Source organism: Penaeus monodon, chromosome 21, assembly GCF_015228065.2.
Source record: "Penaeus monodon isolate SGIC_2016 chromosome 21, NSTDA_Pmon_1, whole genome shotgun sequence".
Taxonomy (NCBI): Eukaryota; Metazoa; Arthropoda; class Malacostraca; order Decapoda; family Penaeidae; genus Penaeus; species Penaeus monodon.
Window position 1 is genome coordinate 8,350,797 of NC_051406.1, and position 2,343 is coordinate 8,353,139.

General features: G+C 33.6%; 1 protein-coding gene across 5 annotated transcripts in view; it reads right to left on the reverse strand.

Annotated features, from left to right (window-relative positions):
* The window catches only part of LOC119586172, a gene marked incomplete at its 3' end in the record, with an annotated part of 81,902 nt that overhangs the window by 10,412 nt on the left and 69,147 nt on the right, over positions 1-2,343 (reverse strand). For 3 of the 5 annotated variants that reach the window (XM_037934875.1, XM_037934874.1, XM_037934871.1), the window contains 1 exon segment: positions 1,993-2,055. In XM_037934875.1, the coding sequence (XP_037790803.1) occupies positions 1,993-2,055 (63 nt within the window). 5 annotated transcript variants of the gene reach the window in all.

Genomic DNA, 2,343 nt, shown 5'->3' on the forward strand with positions numbered 1-2,343 from the left:
GAGGTAGACAGAGCTCTTAGCAGATGTTTACCAGTGGATGTAATATATATATGCCTTTCTGTGCTTTATTCATTTTGAGAAATACTGTATCCCAAGCCTGTTTTTTTCAAGCTTTCAAGCTTTACTTCAAGCTTTCCACAGTCTTAATTCTAATCACTCAAAATATTCTTGCAATCATGATATACAACACCCTTTTTTCTTTCCAGATTACTAAAAATATACTAAACTTTTTCAAAGGAGTCACATATAATAATAACCATGTAAAAACTCTCATGCAATGACTGACTTGAATGGCTGTCTCAAAATCTTTTCAACTTGATAAAAAAAATTCATAAGCAGTAAACTGGGCAACGGTTCAGAAAATAAAAATAAAAAAGATAAGGATAACTTCCATAGGGAACAGTACAGATCTTGTTTGTAAATTACTTGTCTTACACAAACAATCTTTGTAATTTTATATTAAAATTCTCATTGCAATTCTTAGCATGTGAGTAATCTCTCATAGAAGCAGGCTATAAGTGTCCTTTTTCTTGGACACATGATCAATGCAGTCACTAGAGGCATGGTGTGGGCACAAACTGAAGTTGTTTGTATAGCAGTAATAACTTTGCTGAATAATTTTTTGCTATTTTTTAAGTACTCTTTTATCTTTATACTAAAAGAGATCGAGGGAAATAATGATTTTTAAAGTCACACTATATGGAATATAAAATATAGAAAAGTCTTACAGTATTAAAATGCCATTTGAATGGAGTGTAATGTAGTCCTACATTGGGTATTATAAATGGCAATGAACCTAATTCATGAGTTAACAGTCAAATCATGACAGTTACTTGGCCATGTTCATGACAAGAGCATATATTGCTGCCTGGAATGATTCACGTCTAGTCATATCATACCAGAAACCAGTGAATATGTGGGATTGCATATAACATATCAGATGCAGGTTCACACATATAAAGTTAGCCACTAATAAGTAGTTAGTTTGGCTCATGTTCAGAAGTTGAGAACTGAGTATGTTACTCAAAATAATTCATGAAAATTTCTGTCATATATCCTGACCATAGTAATATAGGCAATGAGCGTAAAACATTGGTTTGAGTTCCTAGCCAAGTAAAGCTAAGAACTAAAGCACAAAGCATAGCTTGCTTATACTGCTTCCATGGCCAAACACCTACCTCACTATTTACACTCTTTGAAAATCTACAGATCATGAATGAAGCACATGGAGATTCTGATGACTGCTCCCTTTTTCTAAATTCCAAGCCAAAGACAGGTTAGCAGTGATGTGATTTCCTGGGAGAAAATTCATAAATTGGGTACATATAATACAGATACTGAAGGTGGGAGGAAACGGCTTTTTTTCTTTCTTTCTTTTGTAAACGTGCTTTTCAACCTAGATGTCTGAAAAGTCAACCAATTATAAAACAAAACAATAAAAAGAATAACAATTCAAACCTTCCTTCTTTTCTTTCAAGAAAAAATCTGTATGCTTAAATGTTTCATACACAATGCATTCTGAAAATCTTTCTGTGTTCTAAAACCAAAAGATTTCTTCCTCTTTTCTATCTCCTCTGTCCTCCCAATCAGCCTACTGGTGCCTCACTGTAAGCAGATTTGAAGCCATAGCAATACCAATCATGGAAGTATCTCAATCTCCAGTGGTGTAATATTCAAAATGTTCAATATAGAGAGTTTTGTTGGCTTTGAGAATGATCAAGTAATGATAATGAGGATCCACATTTTGATATCTGAACAATGATACAAGTGTAAAAAACATAGGACTCTTTTCATGTACTCCGAAAAATCTAACGCATATTGATTTACCTATATGCAATGGCTATCATAAACCAAACCTGAAATCATCTTATATGTGTGAAAAAGGCAGAGGGAAGATATATATAGTAAAAGGTATAGGAAAAAAAGAACAACTGTACAATTGCAATGAATTTCTCTCAACAGGAACCAGCTTACTGGTTTGGTCTTATGTACCTTTTTCTCCGAGAGATTCTTGTCCAGTTGTAGATGATTAGTTTTCAGTTCAACAGGAAGAGTCTGAGAAAAAAGTAAAAAAATAGAAGGTTAGATAAACCATTTCAGGACCAACTGGTTGAATTTGAATGACTTATTAATCTGTATTCTTCTATGTGTGCACATTTACTTTGACAAAACTAATGAACTCATGTGCAAAACTAATGAACCGTGTGCTCTTTTCATGCAACTAATGCTGTGAGCTTGATTCCTATGAAGTAGGCATTGTTGCTAAAGCTAGAATATTTGTGCTTTAATCCTGTGATCAAGGACTTATCCTTATCAGCCATTCAACAGAAATCTACATGGCAA